This window comes from Chelonoidis abingdonii, chromosome 4 (genome assembly GCF_003597395.2).
Source record: "Chelonoidis abingdonii isolate Lonesome George chromosome 4, CheloAbing_2.0, whole genome shotgun sequence".
Taxonomy (NCBI): Eukaryota; Metazoa; Chordata; order Testudines; family Testudinidae; genus Chelonoidis; species Chelonoidis abingdonii.
In genome coordinates, this window is record NC_133772.1 from 90,573,648 (window position 1) to 90,590,672 (window position 17,025).

The following is a 17,025-nucleotide window of genomic DNA, read 5'->3' on the forward strand; positions in this document are numbered from 1 at the left end:
CTTGGAAAATCCCACCCACTAATATTATGTACACTAGAGGAGAGCTGTTAATAACTCCCCTCATGACATTGCATGTCCAATCTAAAATCTTATTACTCTAAGCACAATTAACCATACCAATAGCACATGCCACAGTCTTGAGGGCCTAACATGCTGGGAGGAGCTTGAGCCTGATAACTCATACACTCAGAATGCCCAAATTAAAGGATTACAGGTAACAGATTTTTAATTGCTTTTATTTATTAAGACACTTTCAGTCAATAGCAAACGAACGAACCAACGTTGTCAGCATCGGGCTAGGTTAGCATGGTAGCTAAAGCCCCAAAGGATTTGGTTCTATCAGAGGAAGTGCTTTAAAAATGGGACCCTTCCACACAGTCTTCAAACACTGGTGCCATGGGAATGTTGTATAAAAACCCTGCTCAGCTTGATGGGTCTTTTAATCTTTGCATTTAGCTTTGCGCTTTAATATCTTAGTGTAAATGACCAAAGTATTTTTTTAAGTAGACAGGTGTATATAAATACTCTTTTCTGGCATAGTCTTAAGGCCCTACTCATCCCTCCTTGAAGTTAATGGGCAACTTTCCATTGCCTGAGAGTCAGATGATGTCTGAAGACATCAGGGCAGTAAAGATGTCCTTTGAGTTATGTGGCAGGCACAAAGGAGACATTACACTAGCAGTACAGTTGTGGTCTGGAGGAGGTAATTTATAGCTTTCCCCCCACCCCAGGCTAGTGATTAAGACGGCTTCACACTGTGAGTGTTTAATACTGTCTTGAAATCAGGCCCTGCTTTTTTGCTTATGAGGTTTTAATCTTACACCTATTTGCTTTGATTGATGATTTATGTTGCTTTTTACAACCCCCTTATGTTACAGTTTCCTCTCTAAACTGAAACACAGAGAAACCAAATGAATCAGGAGTATAACTGGTCTCTTTTTTTTGGAATTATCTTTCTACCTTTGTCTGCTTCCCTCTCACAATACCTTTTATATCCACTTCCCTCGAGTCCCTATGCTCCTTCCCCAGCTAGTTTGTATCTTCTTCTGACACTCACTTTTAAATAAGCTTTAAACTAAATAGACACAGTTTAAAATACCATTGACTGAAAATGCCCTCCCCAGCCCTGCTATCATAACTCTTTCCTAAGGTTGGTTTCATTCTCTCTGGTCTTCCATCTTGGGCCAGGTCTACACCAGGAGCGCTTTGCTGGTGTAGCTATACTATACTAGGAGTGTACTCCTTGTATGGATGCAGCTTTTGCCATTATAGATAGATAGACACACACACAAAATGGCAGATATATTAATATAACTGCTTCTACACTAAGCATTTTTGCCAGCAAAGCTATGTCAGTCACAGCCCTAACTGCCATAGGTATAGTAGCAAGGGTTTGCCCTGTGAACCTGGTCTTCCTCTCTCATCCCAGCCTGTTTACCCTTCCTACCCTAATTTAGAAAAAACACAAATCCCATCCCTATGAGGGACAATACCATTGGGTATCTCTACACTGCAATTAAATGCCCACAGCTGGCCTGTGTCAGCTGACTTGGGGCTCAGTCTCTGGGACTATAAAATTGCAGTATAGATGCTCAGGCTGGAGCCAGAGCTCTGGGACCTTGCAAGGTGGGTGGGTCTCCAGCTCGAGGCCCAAACATGGGCCTGCAGCCGACCCAGGCCACACTGTTTAATCGCAGTGTAGACATATCGGTTGAGACCATAGAGCCTTGTCCCACTTCTTTATTTAACTGAATTGCTTTTGATTTGCTGTTACCACGGCTTATGGCAACACTGCGCGGACCTACTCTTTGGGTCACTGTAAATAAGTAGATACCAATTCTGCTTCTATGCAATTTCAAGCCAGATAAATGTATACTTCTATATTTGCAATACAAAAATAAAGAGATGCTAACAGTGTCTATTTAGTTTCCTCTGTGTTAAAGCCAACACCATCTGGATACAGGGGAGAGAGCTAGATCTCTGTGAAAAATTGCCAGCCCAGAGCCAGATGGTTGAAAGGACAGAGCACTGTTCTTCCTCTGGTAGCACCTAGTATAGGTTCCCTGCTGGAGTTATCAGCTGCTCTGAGTGTGGAGAGCATCTCAGCTGCTGTGAATCATTGGGTTTTAGGACACTGAAGCAGAGATTTTCATGGGCCAGTACCTATATCCCTGTGGAAGCCATTAAGTTCAGTGTGGGAATAGCGATAGATCCAGTCTCTCTCTGATAGGCAAAGGGATCCAGTTCAAATGGGCCTTTGTATTCCACATGACTTGGGGGCAGATTTGTAAAAGTACCTAAGCACCTAAAGACACTGATAGGCAGGAAGGATGCCTAAGACCAATCTGACTCAGGCACCTGTGTGCTTTTGGAAGTCCCACTGGGTGCCTAGCTACATCTTCAGGTGCCTACATGCTTTTTAAAATCTGGCCCTGGGCTCCTTGGCCCTGAGCAGGGCAGGATCTCCTCCCTCATCATCCATGAGCGTCTTATCAGTGTGTAACTTAAGACAGCCAGGAGCCCAGCCTCCAGGAGCTAGTGGAGCAACAGGCATGATCTTGAGCCAACCTCAGCTAGTCCACTGGGGACAGTCACCAGGATATCCTGAATTGCTGTTCCCACTTGCAGTGGAGTTTGGCTGTGCTCCTGTTTTGTGGTGGCAAGAGCTGACTAATGACTACGGTAGCCTCCCTGGAAGTACAAAGCTGTGCTGGTTTCCCACCGTGCAGAATTTCACTGCACTCTTTCCTCTATTTGCAATTCCTTGGGCTTCCCCAGTGAAAACAAGGTATACTAGAAGTGATGTGCACCATGTGCCACCAGGGTCTACAGAAACAGCAGCAAACTCAGTGCTTCCACTCCCACCCCTTATGCTCATTCCAAAACAGCAGGATTCTTGGAAGATGCCATTTCCAATATTTCCACCCTACCCTTCCAGAAGGTGATAGAAATCATTCATTGGGGGAAACTATTGACAGACAAGACCTTCCCTTGGGAGACAGTAGGATTCCTTTGTCACACACTTCCCAGTTCCTCCCAAGAAGACTTCCATTGCAAGAGACGGAACGTTTTCTAGACTGAGCTCAGTTTGAGTAGAAGTAAATTCAAAATGACAGCACATGATGTGACCAGTTAAGGAAGTATTTGTTCTGGTTTTTCTTCTAAACTTCAGGGCTCAAGTCCTATTATATCAAATAAGTCTTCAGTAATGGGATGCACTCTTAGAATTCCCACATCAAACACCGTTCTTAGAATATTTAAAGAGCAACAATGACAACAAAATGCAAGCTGTAGTGTGCTTTTGCCCTGCAAAGCCAATACAAAACATTTACCCATCCATCAGCACAACTACCAAACATTTCCTTACAGGAACTTCAAAGAAGTCCAACAGAAACAGTTGGAGAAATAATCTCCTGCAGGATTTCTCTGTGGAGGAGAGAAAAAGAAATCACACTTCAAGTATCAAACCATGTTGGATGGCTTTTTTCCCCCCCAAACTCATTTATTTGGAAACATACACACCTTGAAATAACAAGTACTCAAACGATACAGTCAGAATGTCAAAAATGACCTTGGTCATAATTGCATTGTAGTGTTCAGAACAGGATGCACTGTAGAGGATACAGGCCATTAGCTCTCAGTATCTTGATAACAACAACAGTGGTAATAATATTAATACAAAAAATAAGCAAGGGCCCTCTGAATTGTTTAAGGGTTTGGTCCAACTCCCAGTGAAGTCTTTCCATTTACTTCAATGGGAATTGCATCAAACCCAAAGTGACTACTTCCCTCTGAATAACATTATAAAAGAGATTTCAATTTGTACTTCTTGGGCTGAGTTTCACCTGAACTTGCATCCTTCAAGGATGGACAAAAAATCAGTTGTTTTTAATTCAGTTGAACTATTTCTTTGCATTTCTCTATACTCCATCTTCCCTCCCAGGATCTCAAAGCACCCTATGAACAATAATTAATGAAGCCTCACAACATTCCTGTGAGGTAGGTAAGTATTATTGTTCCCATTTTACAGATGGGAAAACTGAGGCAGGGGAAATTTGCCCATGAGTACAAAGCAAGTAAATGGCAGAGACAGGAAATAGTCTAGGAGTCCTGGCTCCCAGTTCCATGTTCTAATTGCTGTACAAAACTCCCTCCCCTTTCTTCTTTCATATAACTGACTCCACAGCTGACTACCAGCAAGTAGGAGATGGACTGTAGCTTCCTTCAAACTAGTTCTGGTATAGGCCAAAAAGCCACTTCAAAACAACTTTGCTACAACTATCGTTTTGAAATGGACCAAGTTTCACAGCTCTGTGTCTCTTGTAATAAAGTTTCTCTTTCTGCTGTCCTCTCCCACAAGCGCACAGGAATGGATCCTTTTCCATGACAGAGCACTTTCCCCTGAGATTGTCTACTGCAAAATACCTTTTCAAATAAGAGCACTGCTGGTTCTGGAGCCTTTGCTTCCATGTTGCCTCTAACTTCCATTTGGAACTGTAGAACTGAATGGACTTGACATGAGTCCCAGATAGATCTTTGTTTCTAAATTCTGCTCAAAGGAAATTCATCACCATTTTTTCCCTAGAGCATGAGATTGCATGAGTGCAGAATGCTGGCATATGTAGTCACAAAAGAAAGAAATTTAACCCTGACTGCCCATTAAAATTAGCCAGGACAAAGTTGTTAAATGAACCTTAAGTACTAATTTTGCACTTGCAGGGAGAATTGCTGCATGACCATCTCTAACTTCTGTGATTTTATTATTTTTCGCCCGACAGGACTGCCTGAAGTAACAATCACATACTAAAGGCCAGGGGTTTTCTCATCTAATTATCCCCTGTAAGAACTCAGATTCAAGCTGTAAAGAACAATTTGTGTTTGTGTTTTCTAGTCTACTACCCATTCTCTTGAATCACTGCAAGCAGGGTTGTTTTTATTAGGGCTATGGGAAAGAACATTTTGACCATATTTTTGGCAAATTTCACTGCAGGTCATTTTTCAGTTTTAGAATATTTCACAACTTAGGGGCATTTGGAATAAAACCATGCATGCTTTCTACCAAACACTGCATTTGCTTGAAAAGGTGCCTACATTTTCTGTAAGTCATGTCCTATTTTAAGCAAACTCGTACCTTTTTCAGCTCAAAAATAGGGCCATTTTCACTGAATATAAACCCCAAATGATTCATAAACAGAGAAAGTTTTGAATTTTCAATGAAATATAAAAACAAATTTCAGATTTTGAGCAATTTCAGTTTTGGTGTAAAATATTCACACTGCTCTACTTCAATTGCTTCCCTGGTAGTACCTTGTATAACTGATCTTCTAGGTCACTATTGGCATGGTCAACACTATGAACATCAATGCTTTCTTTAATGTAGATGAAAGATAACCTCAGTTATCAAGACTGACTGGGCTCCAACTAGAGTACATGAACCAAAGTGACTTCCTTTAGAAGTTATCCTAGGCTCCTAAACGCTTAATACAACCATTATATGTACATTTAGCGCCAAACAAGAATTGTACAGTCTCATTTATCTCATTTTGCAGTGATCATTTGTGTGGTGATTCCCGACAGAAGCAAGGAACTATTTTCAGTTATTCCAAAATTTCTGAAGTTTCTTTTGACTGCGGTGGTATTGGCAGAAGTGTGTGATTTCTGATCAACTGAGGTTGCTTAAACATCTTTTAACTTCTAAAAGCAAGTGATTTTAATGGTTGCATGGTCTTGTTACATGGCTGATGGCTCCAACTTGGAAACTACATTGTCAGATATCTGGATATGGGATGAGCACAGAAATGTTAATTTGTATTGTGGTAGCACCTAGGGGCCTCAATCAGGGGATATGGCACAGCAATCAGACCTCTAGTCTAGCTAATGTAATACCTTGCTTTCAAAAGTGGTGAATACCTCATGCTTCCAAGGAAGAATGCCCATAATAGATATAGCCAACAGTGTAATGCTGTCTATGGGGATACAGTTCCTTTCTGATCCACTCAGCCTCTGCCCTGACGCTTTAGGTGTGGCAAAAGAAAGAACATGGCACCACTAGGAAATCTGACCCACAAGCAATGTTGATAACTGGCTTGCTAGTATTTAGATGGATTTGGTTTTTTCTCTAAAATAACTAAGCCCTTGAAAAATAAAAGTTTGTCCCCCAACCCACCTGCGAGAGATGCCACTGACCTTCACAAATGCTGTCCAGCTGCAAGAGCCAGCACTACCACTTCACCAGCCTCTCCCATACACAGTTTGAAAGTCACATGGTGCTAGAGACAACTGGTGCTATTTACTTAACGGGTTATCTATGGCCTCATTAGGAACTACCTGAAAATAGTTAAGAATGTTCTTAGATAGAAAAGAGGATAGGCCAGGGCAGGGAGTCAGAGAAAATGTCAACAGCAGCTGTCCTTTGCAGACACTAAACCGACCACTGCCATGAACTATAATCACCCTTCTCCCCATGTTTTCTGGGCCTTGTTCCTGGGCAAGTTCTCATCTTGCACACTCTTGTAATGTAATACAACAGCTGGGGCTGGCCCTGCCTAATCTATAACATACATGGCAGCCTAGGGACTTGGGGTTAGGGAGCAAACACTCCTGTTTTCAAAGCAATGCCATCTAGTGGAGATTCTGCTCAACTCTCCCCATGCCCTCACACAAACTGCCATTTACTCTGGTTCACTAAAGGGTAATCTAGAGTCACTTTGGTTCACCTGAAATCAGAGTCACTCTGATTTACTGTACAAACCTCTTGGATTCATGCTGGTTTGGTTCCTGAGTTTGGAGACCATGATTCACTGAGTACCAATCCGAGGTTAATCTGATTCACTAAAGACAATCCTGAGTCACTCTGGTTCATGGATGGCCAATGCAGTCACTTTGATCATGAACAGTCTGGCTCTGAAAGCAGCTGTATTTGCACTGCAATAACCCCAGGAGTTTGGAGAGAGTTAAAGGAGTTCCCCTCTAATGGAGAGATCCCAGTAAAGTGGAAGGTTACAAAGCAGCCCCATGAGTTTGTGCGAGTCTCTTCTCATCTTTCAGTGATGCTGTCTAAGATACTAATCAAATTGTCCAATCCCAGCAGGTACCCATCCTCCCGGTTGCCTTCCTGCCAGGGGATCCTGTGGTCCAAGGTCTGCCCATCAGGGAGAAGTGTGGTCTTTCCAAAATCAATCAGCCATACATTGGCATGTCCGCTGTCATCATGCACAAAGAGTAGTGAACTTCCAATGACCTGCAGAGTAGAGATTGGTGATGATATGCACAGGTCTTATTAATGTCTCCCTGACCCTCCCACGAGCAAGGCCCCCCCATCAGCTATACCTGTACAGACAAATGATGGCTGCTGAGCTGCAAAGCATATACAATGACAAGCAGTGTGTGTCAGCTGCTCATTGTAACCAGACTGCACTGTACTGATAGAGGGGCATCGAGGAACAGGACTCCGGCAGAGAGGGAACAGGGTGAATCTTTAGCTCACTGACAATGTATCTAGGTTATCTGGGACGGGACAAGATGCCTGGAGAGAGATCATGGCTCAAACCAATTACTGATTAACAAAAATCCTGCCAGCGGCTAAGGCGGAATTACTACCAACAGTGTAAAATAAAGGGCCAAATCTCAAAGCTTCAAACAAACACAGTCTGCTCAGGACCATTATGCCAGTCACAGCCTCGCACCTGGCATCATGTAGTGAAGTTACTAAATCTAACCCAACCCTGCATACCCACAAATCTCATAGCTTGAAGTGTAGTTAATACACCAATAATGCTGTGTAACTACCAGTGACGTTACCTTCTCTACAACCATGCCTGCTAGGGGAAACTAGGGAACTTATTTACACTGGTGTAAATCAGGAGGAACTCCACTGAAGTTGTTAGTCTGAAATCAGAATCAGGTTCTGCCACTGACCAAATGAGAGACCTCACGGCACCAGCACCCCTAGGCCGACTCCTTTGGGAATCAACCAGGAGTAGAGTAGCAGTGCGAAGCTAGCGCTGGCAAACCATTCCTTACAGTGAACTCCTGCTGGGGAAAGCTGGGGTTGGAGGACTTGTCACCTCTCAGCTGGAACAGTATTCTCTACTCTTGGGAAGGAGACTTGGTGGCTTGTGATATTAACATGTATTAGTTCTCTGCTCTGCGGTACTCTCCTCGAGCCCCTCTCTCACCAACAGGCTAGTCTAAAAGCTTATCTGAATGGCAAGCTGAGGCAGCAAGGAGTCCCCACACGGGCAGTGCTGCCCCCAGCCCCTTTGTGCTCACCCATAGCTCACCTCATGTCGTTTAAAGAAGTCTGAGGACTCGAGGATGAGGTGGATATCATGCAGACGTTTGAGGTATTTTTTCTGAAATGGAGGGGGGAAAAAAAAAATCCATGCACATTTTAAGGTCACTGATTTTTGCTCCCTCTTATTATTTGTTTTCTCTCCCCAATCTCTGGTGCAACTTCACTGAGATCAATGGTGTTATACCAAGGATAGATTTGCCACAAGCTTGTCACTTAACACATGCCCCTACAAAGGCTCACAGCTTTGCAATGCCTGAGCCAGTCTGCAGGCAGGAAAGGGGGGTCCTTGACTTACAAAGGTCGTTATAATGGGGAGATACTCTTCATTCTAGGACACACCCTTTAGGCTCAGCTGGTCCGAAACCTGTTCTAAGAACTATATTTTAGCAACCTGCATGTTCTCAAACGAACACAGTAGTGTCACATGAGGCAAAGGCTTACATCTCAACAAACTCAGCCTCCTGGCTCTGGAAGCAGCGGTGTGTCACCTGGCTGCAGAACCAGGATCTTAAGGCTTCAGCATCCCTCATTTCAGATAGAGGAACGGATATATTCTGACAATCCCTCTCTCCCCACAGTGAGAAGTCTATTTTGTTGAGAGGGAGAATGTGGGCCAAATTTGGGGCCTGTCAAACTGTTTTCCCACTGTCCAGCACTTTTGATAAGGTGGGGGGAAAATGCTCTTCAAATGCTACCCTGTGTTACCCGGTACATTGTTTTTGAAGTGCTGACGTTCCACTGAGGTGGCCTCTATGCGTGACAGTGGAATGAGACAGCAACCCTTGAGGTCATGAGACATGTTATATCCTACCTATGGAGGCCACAGCACAGGCCAGCAGGGAAGGAGTTAATATTATCCATTCAAAGACCAGGGCGTGGGAGTACAGAAGTTGCTTTTCAAGCAAAGTTTCACACATGGCAACACAATGCACCAATCTCCCTCCTGCTCTCACTTCCTGGCTTTGTCTTCACTAGATTAAACCTGTGATTCACATGTTTTCTTGTTAACATGCCTTGTTTTCAGACACCAATGCCAGAGTCATGACACATCACGAGGTAGCCACTGCACTCTGAGGCAAAGGGCAAACCACTTGTTAGCTTGTCTTTTTGCTAACTCAAGGTGTCTGCAGTGAAAACACACAGCCACAACCAAATCACAATCACCGATGGATGATGATCTGCCAACCCCTATCCATAACCCACTCCTTCACCACTCCCACCCTCTAGATTTTCTTCTTTGGAAGTTTCTGGTCACATGTCACAAAGTGGTCTGAATGAACCAGAGACTAGTACCACTCAAGACTCACCAGAATAGTTGTGTTGCCCTCAATGAATTCCATAAAAACCTGGAAAACTTGCTCCCGTGTCTTAGTTGTTTTGAAGTTTGTGTTACAAGTCCCATCAGCCCTCTGCACACAAACATGGAGAGAGTGAAAGAAGCGTTTATATCACATATCATTCAGCCAATCAGTAAACCTTCCTGAATCATCAACAGCTCAGTCTATCTGTCATTAATCAACAGAAGTGGATGGCTGGGTGGAAAGAGATGATAAATCAAGCAAGAGCTGAAAAGGAAGAGACACAAAGACAGAATATCTTTGAATAACACTTGGTTTCCTGTTGACTGCACTTTCAAAAGACCTCTCAGATATTGTTAGCCTGTGGGAGGGTTTCCCTCTCACCTCACAAGGACTGCAACTTGCTAAGTGTAGTGGGTCAACCACAGGGTGCTCTTTGGCTGCATTCTCTTCTAGACTGACAGGTATACCCCCATGGCTGTGTGTGGGAGGGGATATTCTGTGGTCTCTCAAACCCAGTTTGTGTTAATCCATCTCTCTTTCAGTGGGGAAACCACAGGGCTGTGGATGGGACTCTTAGTCCACAATAAAATATCTTTTCATATTAGCATGTCCGAAGTCACAGAAAAGAAAGTTATTTGCGGATCATAAAAACTTGGTATTTGCAACAGTGTGGCTGTGTTTGTACAAACATGCAAATCAATGTACAAAGTATGTGAGTAAATTTGCAAGGGAAAATGTGTTTGGGAGCATGTATTTAATTGCATCTAGAAGAAAGTTTAGAGTATCTGTGTATTTGTAATACAACTACACAGAGCAATGGGATGCAGACACACATTTCTGTGAAGCTGTATGTGTATGAGATGGGTGTGTGAATCTGGGCACATCTATCAATGTGCACTCTGGATGACCTTCTGGATGTCACCATATCTACATATGAAATGAATACTTATTTCTAGAGCATCCATGCATGATACAGACCAGTAACAGCAGCCGGTAGCTTACACTTGTAAGAAGGATGCAATGTTATAAAGCAACATCCCTCCTCCTCATATTAATGAAATGCAATGCAGCATTTTCATTATAGGAGTAAATCAAGCACATAGAGACATTGTCTTCCTCCTCCAAGATAAAGTGACTGCACCAAAATTGGGTAAAATTCAGTTCTGGTCTAAGCAAGTGAAACACCATTTACACTAGAGCAGAATATGGCATGTACTGTTAAACTTCTAGGATTATCAAGCAAGAAAGTTAAGTGACTGCATGACAAAACTAGTCATAACACCCTCCCACTTCACAGACTATTTTACAGAAGAATAAATGACTTACTCAAGACTGTGGGCCAGATTTGAATGTGGTGGTGTAAGGCTGATCAGGCATGTGCATATTATGTAACTGAAGTGCGGTAGGTAAGCAGTGGAATGGAGGAGCAATCTGAAGTGCTGTACAATGACACACCAATGTGTACAGAGGAGTTTGGAATTTCAATCTGCTGTCTAAAAGGCATGCTAGTGTGCATGTTTGTACTCCCGTGACACCAGCAAAATACCAATGGGAGGACACTTGTTCTGAAAACACATCCCACATGATTTTAATACTCTTAACAAAGCTTTGCATGGCTACTATGTTCTAGCCAGGTAAAACACTTTATTTTAATTTGTGGTTGCACAAGGCACTTGCTCTCTTATCTTTCAGAAATGCCTTCATGATTTTGTTATCCTACAGTGGCTAGTTGGGAAATACCAAGCGTGCTTGCTGCCTTTATGCTCCATTAAACACACCTCCAACTCTGAGCTATACCATCCCTTCCATTCTAGATCATCTGGCTTGTGCCTTAATCCAAAAAGTAGCTGGCGTGGCGATGCTCAAACCACATCTGTCTTCCTTGAAGCCATGGCTCTGTCAATCACTCCATCAGTCCCTTACCATACCTTCAGTGTAAGGGCTTCTCTACATGGGGCCTTGCTGCACGACAAGCCAGGGTGTGAATCTACAGCAAACAAAGCCTTGAGGCCCCATTCAAGTGCCCTCCATTACACTGCACACCTCCCCAGCTGCTGTGCCACTCTTTGTACCTTCCACCTCCTGAGCCAATGCCATGGCTGACCACGCATGCCAAGGGGAGCAGACTTTGCTACCCTATGGGATGGTGCTGCTTGTACAATCTTCCTGCATGGCCTCTCTGTGCTCCCACAGGGGGAGGTGCAGTTCTGCATTGCTTCTGCTACATGCCACAATCTAGCCCTAAAACAATATATCACTATTTTATTATGATATAACACCTTCCAGGCAAGGATCTAAATCGCTTTACAAATATTAATAAATTAAAATCTCACAGCACCTGGGGAAGAAAGGAAGTATGATCATCCTCATGTAATAACTGCAGAAACTGAAAGGTTAAGTGATTTTCAGTATTGCAAAGTGAGTCAGTGACAGAATGAGAAATACAACCCAGCACTCCCAACTCCTAGCCCTATACTTTAGCCAGAAGACCATCCTTTCACAAGGAGACACAGTATGATAGACTCCATTGGCGTTTACACTAATGGAGCTGTCAGCCCTGCAATTGATCACATTGTTCAGACTGTCACTTGGAGAGAAGATTCTTGCTTCTGAGGCTTGCAGGCACACAGATCAAGTGCCTTGTGCTCTAAGACAACCAAAAGGCTCCACTTATCTTTCCTGCCTCTTGCATTAGAGACAAATCCAATACTGCAGTAAGAGTTAATAAAGGACTGAATAAATCTTGACTTATTTCAGGGATATGGGTATGGTGTAGGGAAAGAAGATGCTGTGGGGATGGATTAACCACAAGAGTAGGTACACAGTTCAACAGGAAGGAACATATATAGTGAATCAAATCTCATTTGGGGGCCACTTAACCAAAGGGCCTCTGATTTCACACTCATTGGTTTTCAAATTATTGGGTGATTGATTCTCTCCCCACCACCATTAGATGGCATCACTAGTTCTCTCACACACAAGCTCACCTTTCAAAAATGGGAACCTATGAGTTTTACAGCTCTGGGGACATACAATACCAGAACTGCTCCCTGATTTGAAAACAGAACTGGGATGTCATGTGATGTAACTGTGCTCCATATGACAAAGTTGTAGTTCTGTAACATTTATTTTATGCCAGTCCTGGTATTTTACACACACACACACACACACACACACACACACACACACACACACACACACACACACACACACACACACACACACACACACAATCAATGCCAAGAGGTTACGGCTTGAGGTTGCTGGTAGTTGGGCGGCCTGTGTTCCAAATATTGACTTGCTGTGTAGCCTGCACAACACAAACCCCTGCCTCAGTTTCCCTATCTGTAAAATAGGATATCACCCAGCTAACTGCCTCATAGGGGTGTTGTGAAGATAAAAGTAATGTCTGTGGAGCTCTGCAAACATTTCATGCATGATTTAAGTGCTAAATATTGTGGTCCAGATTGTGCCATTACAGTACTGCCCCACACCAGGAGAAACTCCAGACAACATTGTGCAGTGGCCCTTAGGGCGGTGCATCATACCTCCTCAGCCAGCCAGATCTGGAAGAACCTGCTCCAGGATACATGCTATCATTGAGCGTTTCCTGTGCAAGGAAGGGAAAGGCTCCTTGCTCCCTCTCCCAGTCACACACCAGTGCCCGGGGTAATCTGCTCCTGTGAGTCATCTGCAGTGTCTAGGAGGCACTGGAATGTCTGCAGAGAGGACACGTATAGAGTGCTGATTCCATCACAGAGAAGAACTAAAGACAGAGACAATTACCCCGCATCATTACTGGATGGCTAAGGGGTTAGCGAGGAAGAGCCAAAACCCATCAGAAGTGCCCAAGAGGCCTGAAAGTTCCCACTAGCAGCTGACTGCAGAGTTTGCTTGACAGAAGTCTGCGTCAAGAAGCACCCATCACCCAGTTTGTTTGAGAAACAGTGCTCAGTCCCTGCAGGTCAGGGCTGTGGGCCAGTGTGGAGGAGCCCAGCATTGCGTGAGCTTGGATACCTCATTCATCCTATAACGCTAGCAGAAAGGGAAAAAGCAGCCTAGGGAAGCAGAGAAAAAGGGATAATTAAGAGAGACTTTGCTGCTACACCTGCGTGACAAAGTGGGAATGTTCTTAATGTTTTTCTCTGAGTGCTGTGTGGGTGCCCAGTTTCCCCTATGCATTTCTCGAGAGTCTAGGGGTGTGTGACTGTTGCAGAGCCCTACGGGGCAGTGTGATGCTGTCTGCACAGAGAATGGCCAACACCCTGTCTCCCGGCAACTGATGACCTGGACCCCTCCTCTGCAAAGGTGCCAGCTGAAGGTGTTGGAGACAAAGATCAGGTGACCTCCTGGCCCAGAGAGAGAAAAGCCGAGAGGAGGGGCAGGAGAGTTTTCAGTCTGGAGCTGGCTGGGAAAATGGAGGGGAGCCCAAACAAACAGAGTTCTGGCCTCCCTGGCTCCCCAAGATGGACCTGACTGAGAGGATCCTGTTGTCTGTACCTGCAAGACCTGTCTTGGACTGTGTTCCTGTCATCTAAATAAACCTTCTGTTTTACTGGCTGGCTGAGAGTCATGGTGAATTGCAGAAAGCCAGGGGTGCAGGGCCTTGTCTCCCCCAAACTTCGTAACACCCTGTACCTATCTCACTCATTCACCTGGGCTTCAAAAGTGGAAGTATGTTTTAGACCAGAAACCCCCCCAGCTCTGTTATCTGACCCTGTACATGTCAACAGGCTGCCAGAGAGCTGAAATGTGCTTTAGTAAAAATCCTGAAGTCAAACCAAGCAACTCTGGTAACTAACTCCTTATATGCAGTCAGCATCCCATAATGGACACTCTCATTACTTTGTCATTTTAAAAACAAAGTAACATTAGTGCTTTCACTAGGAGCTGGATTGAGTCTCCAGGGCCCACTCAGATGAAACGCCATCCCAGACCACACCTGTCCAGAGCTGTAACAAGGAATTTTTGCACCCAAGGCAAAGGCCGGCTCCAGGCTCTTCGGCGGCAATTTGGTGGCAGATCCCTGAGTCCCTCTCAGAGAGAAGGACCCGCCACTGATTTGCCACCGAAGAATGAAGTGGAGGTGACAATTCAGTGGCAGGTCCTTCCCTCCAAGAGGGACTCAGGGACCCGCCGCCAAATTGCCACCGATCGTGGTAGAGCTAAGCCCCTCTGCTTTGCGCGCCTGAGGCAAGTTCCTCACTCACCTCACCCTTGTTACGGCACTGCTGTCCATAGGAAAGAAGTCAAACTAGGCCAGACAAGACCAGACCAACCTTGGGAGGAAAAGCCAAATCCATACCAGCTGGGTGGAGAAGCCAGCAGAGGCCTACCTACGGGTCAACCCTCAAGCAATCCTGACAGCTATCTCCAGTATCTGAAGGTCAGGATGGAGCCCAGTATTTTGCAGGTGGTTACTAATGAGACTGAGGTGGTATTTGCCCACGTGACGTACTCATTCAGGGTATGGGTAGGGCAAACAGGCCTGAAAAGTGAAGATCGTTGGAAGTTTTCTGCAACACTGAAGTAACATCATGAGATGTAAGGACCAACCCCTTCTTGCTCGAGGAGGATTGGAAGAGGGGTTAGAGCTGAGGTCTGAACATTTGGGGTTCTGGGTCTATTGTGATTCCCCTTCTCCACATACTGGATATCTGCACAAATTGAAAGCGATTTGCCTAGATACTGGGAATGCTACATGATGTTTCCACATTGCTTCAGAAATGTGCAGGGTTGGAATAAATCTGTTTTACTTCAATTCACTCAGAATAATTCTGTGCACTCCCAGGATGGCTACTGGGTAAAGGTGAATAGGAGGAGAGGATTATTCCTCCAGTTCAGAATTTCCCCTTATCAGTTTAACTTTCTGTCTACACCATGATGTAGCTATTTGGTTTCTTCTCTCAGTGTTCCTGCTGTTGTTCTTAGAGCAGTTAGTGTGTTTGATGGGTTTCACATATTTCTTGCTCCACAATGTTCTTCTTATCATTGCCATAGAAGCTCTAGTCACAATCAAACAGACCATGCAGCTCCAGCTAGGAAGTCACATTGTCTTTTTGGAAACCAGGCTGATGACAACAAGTTGATCAAGCATCAAATCAGGCAAAAGAGTGAGTCCATTCAACAGGAAAGGACAGCAGTGGAAGTCGCTCACCTTAATCCCTTCTATCCTGAAGCCCAAGTTGGCACTGGAGCTGATGGTCTCTCTCCACTGCATGTAACGTGGCTTGGTCACAGCATGCTGCATGTTCTCCTCGGCTGTGGGCGCAAGAGGATCCACCTCAATCATCTTCTTGTACATGTCCTTACGCAGCTTTGGCTTCTCACGGGCTTTAGTCAGCTCCTCTTCCAGGTACGTCCTGCAAAAATACCACCACCCAACAAGACAGTGAGAACCCCCTTGGAATCTGAAACAATAATACCACCTTGCATTTTGCCGCCATCTTCCAGCATGGGATCTCAAAGCACTTTACCAGCGATAACGGACTAAGCCTCACTCATTACACTCCAGTGAGGAAACTACTTTTCATCACCACTCCCATTTTACAGATGAGGAAACTGAGAAACAGGGACAAAGTGACTTGCCCAAAGTGACTTAATGAGTCTGTGACATAACCCAGGACTTCTGACTCTCCATTTTTGCTCTAATTACATCCTTACCTATAACTAAACCCTACAGCCCTTCCCTGGTTATAGGGATCAGGAGAAAAAACACTGGATTCCCATTCTGCACCATGACAAAGGAAAGCAAAGTTCAAATAGACCAGCGGTAGTAAACCCAAGACTGAATGACCCTGAACGTCTCTCTCAGCTCAGGAGAGAGGAAAAAAAACTAACTCCAGGCATGACTACTTTTTGAGACCCCTGAAGCCTTGTGAGGCTACATACCCCACGCATTGCACAGAACAGGACAGAAAATAACCCTGCAGCTGATTAAAAAGAGAAAACAATGTAATGCAAGTTATCTGCTGGACCAGAGCTCATAGCAAAGGGTGGCCCAGGGTCAGATTGAGAGGGTGGGAGAGGACGGGAGAAGCTCTCCCCATGTGAGTTACCACTCATTGTCGATTCTGCAGTTATTCAAAACAGAATTGTGCATGCTTTCTGAGCTCCAGTGGGTTGCTTGAGCTAGTCTCTCCCACACTGGGACTTTAATATGCCCACTAGCTCTTCTAGGCTCCTTGACTACAGAGAAATAAAAGTGGTAGCTTCTCCCTAACGCCACCCATGTGGGTCACTAAAATGACAGTCACTCGTTCAGTGAAGACACAGCCTGTTAGCCCAGGTGATTGGCACCCCAGTCTGAGCAGCCGGGTTAGCCTCCCCCTCATGAAAGCATTCTTAGAGCAGAGCCCTTCTCATGTTACTGCATCCTCAGAAGTTTCTGCACTTGCCCGGGTGTGTCTGGGGACATATCCCCTGGTT

The 17,025-nt window shown here is 44.6% G+C and overlaps 1 protein-coding gene across 3 annotated transcripts in view; it reads right to left on the minus strand.

The window, feature by feature from the left end:
* Positions 1 to 2,935: 2,935 nt before the first annotated feature.
* ITPKA (inositol-trisphosphate 3-kinase A) overlaps positions 2,936 to 17,025 on the minus strand; it is a 54,446-nt gene continuing 40,356 nt past the window's right edge. The window contains exons 4-8 of one of the 3 annotated variants that reach the window (XR_012655804.1): positions 15,755 to 15,959; positions 9,604 to 9,705; positions 8,283 to 8,354; positions 6,752 to 7,240; positions 2,936 to 3,426 (exon numbers count right to left, since the gene is read on the minus strand). Coding sequence is in view for 2 of the 3 variants with exons in the window: in XM_032793885.2 (XP_032649776.1) it covers positions 7,037 to 7,240; positions 8,283 to 8,354; positions 9,604 to 9,705; positions 15,755 to 15,959 (583 nt within the window). In the remaining variant the exon portion in view is untranslated. Of the gene's footprint in view, positions 3,427 to 3,460; positions 7,241 to 8,282; positions 8,402 to 9,603; positions 9,706 to 15,754; positions 15,960 to 17,025 lie in introns of those variants that run through there. The other 2 variants (XM_032793885.2, XM_032793886.2) reach the window with 2 other exon arrangements.